General features: G+C 49.0%; 1 protein-coding gene across 1 annotated transcript; it reads left to right on the forward strand.

Moving 5' to 3' along the window:
• The first annotated feature begins 409 nt into the window (after positions 1 to 409).
• LOC132582283 (leukotriene B4 receptor 1-like) lies at positions 410 to 1,425 on the forward strand. Its single transcript, XM_060253821.1, has one exon. It carries the CDS (start codon positions 415 to 417, stop codon positions 1,423 to 1,425), a length of 1,011 nt encoding a protein of 336 aa, XP_060109804.1. The 5' UTR covers positions 410 to 414.
• The last annotated feature ends 1,073 nt before the right edge of the window (positions 1,426 to 2,498 follow it).

Below are 2,498 nucleotides of genomic sequence, written 5' to 3' on the forward strand. Positions count from 1 at the left end.
AGTTCTGGAGGCTTTTGTAAGTGTCTGAAAATCTACCTGTGTTTGACAAGAGGGGTTACTAGAGCAAAAGCCACATGGGGTGTGTGTGTATGTGTAAAATGGGCAAAGCTGCCTCCATCATCCTTAACTCTGACACTAAGCTAAGGTCACATATGAGGTTAAAAAATCTCAGCAACATAGAATTTTGCAGACAAAGCATCTCGTTCTTTCAAGTCCTGAAAGTCTGAACTCTGAAGAAAAAAAAATAGGATGTGAAACTTCTGTGATACGAATGCAGAAGTCACAAGCTACATTTTTGTGGTTGTGTTATGTCAGCCTTGGGACTCTCTCTGCTGCTGCAGAAACGGAGCAGTGTGTACAGAACTAAGAAGCTAAAACCCTGGATCAAAGAAAGGCCATCACTCTTTGAGAAGAATGAGTCTGTCTGAAGAAAATGAGAATCCTCCAGCATCTGCCATTGGAAGGTTTTTGGTCTGCACCATACTGAGTCTGTCATTTGCTGTTGGGGTTCCTGGAAACGCCTTTGTGATCTGGACCATTTGTAGACGAATGAAGCAACGGTCTCTATCTGTTGTGCTGATCCTTAATCTAGCCATTGCTGACATCCTGGTTCTTGTGACCTTGCCCATCTGGATTTATTCTTTTGCCAATACCTGGCTCTTTGGGATTGAAACTTGCAAGGCCCTTGTCTTTGTCGTTTACTGCAACATGTACGCAAGCATATTCCTGATCACAGCCCTGAGCTTGGAACGGTTCATGGCTGTCTTTCACCCCTTTGCTGTTCAACGGAGGACCAAAAAGACGTTCACCTGCTTAGCGATGCTTCTCATCTGGCTTCTCTCTATTGCTTTCGGAGCGGTTGTCCTTCCCTTTCAAGAAACGGAGGACTCCGAGTTTGGCCCACAGTGTACCTCTCGCAGCTACATTTCGAACTCTCAGAAGGTGGCCTGTCTCTTGCTGGAGACTCTCGTGGGCTTTCTGGTTCCATTTGCCGTTATCTCCATCTGCTACGTGTGCATCGCCAAACGGATCAGCAGCTTGACAGGCTCAAACAAGCGCCGATCCAACCGGCTGGTCATTTCCGTAGTGGTGTCCTTTGCTCTCTGCTGGCTCCCCTACCATATCTTTAACTTACTGAGTGTTGCTTCAGCTGTGATGGAAGATTCAGACGGCGAGGCATCCGAAGCTCTGGAGAAGATTGCAGTCCAGGGAACCTTCATTGCAGGTTCCATGGTATTCCTCAGCAGCTGTGTCAACCCCCTGCTCTATGCCTTTGCAGCCAGGAACATCCAAAGCAGCATGAGATTTGCCAAGCTGTCCAAACTGTTTGAACAAATGAGTCCAGAAACGAAGCAGGAAGGGAGCAAAGAAAACTCTGTCCTCAATGGAAAAGAGGAGACTTTAATGAGCACAGATCTAAACTAATGAGCAAGGTATGTCTTGGCTGTCCATAGGGCATTGGTGCTAGCTGTGCTCTGGTCCTCTGCCCCACATCAGATCCCTAGAGAGATCCCCTTCATTCCAAGGAGTGTCACCTTCAGCTGGGATTGTTGAGAGAAACTCTCTTAATTCCTCTTGACCCAATTTCTCCCTGAAATGCAGCAATCCATGTCCTTTTCTCTTTGTAGGAATTTTATTCAGTTTCTAATCAAGTGCATTTGAACCAAAGAGAAATTTAAAGAGAGCAGGGGCAGGCAGGGAAGGTTCTGCGACTACATAAGCCCACAAAGCTGCCTTATACTGAATCAGACCCTGAATCAGACTCTTATCTGGGAGAACCGGGTTCGATTCCTCACTCCTCCACTTACAGCTGCTGGAACGGCCTTGGGTCAGCCATAACTATCGCAGGAGTTGTCCTTGAAAGGGCAGCTGCTGTGAGAGCCTTCTCAGCCCCACCCACCTCACAGGGTGTCTGTTGTGGGGGGAGAAGATATAGGAGATTGTAAACCACTCTGAGTCTCTGATTCGGAGAGTATGGTAGGGTATAAATCTGCAGTCATCATCGTCGTTCATCAACAGGGCTGGATTAACTATTGGGCCAACTAGGCACTGGCCTATGGGCCCCCACACCTTTAGGGGCCCCGGGCTGGCTTCTCCCCACATTTTCCCCCCTGCTTGCAGCCCTCCCAACCTGCATGCACAGCCAGCAACTGAGCTGCTCTTTGCCCAACTTGCCTAGTGCGGCTGATGTTGGCGTCATTGCCAAATTTGCCTCTCTCTGCCTCTCCCCTGCAGCTTTGTCAAGGGAGCTTTTGAGAAGGTGCTGGCAGGCTGCAGTGGGGGCCATGGGCGGTGGGGTGGGCGCTCTGACTCTGAAATAATTTGCAAGGGGGGGCCCTGAGATTTTGACTTCCTAAGGGCCTCCACAGGGTTTAATCTGGCACTGCTCATCAAAGTCAGTTTTGGCTACTCAGACTGGCAGCAGCTGTCCAGGATCTCAGGCTGAGGTCTTTCGCATTACCTACCACCAGATCTTTGGACTGGAGATGCAGGGGATT

This window comes from Heteronotia binoei, chromosome 14 (assembly GCF_032191835.1).
Source record: "Heteronotia binoei isolate CCM8104 ecotype False Entrance Well chromosome 14, APGP_CSIRO_Hbin_v1, whole genome shotgun sequence".
NCBI classification, from domain to species: Eukaryota; Metazoa; Chordata; class Lepidosauria; order Squamata; family Gekkonidae; genus Heteronotia; species Heteronotia binoei.

Excerpts from the sequence above, each read along its gene's own strand:
- LOC132582283 (XM_060253821.1), top strand. The coding sequence starts at position 415 with ATGAGTCTGTCTGAAGAAAATGAGAATCCTCCAGCATCTGCCATTGGA.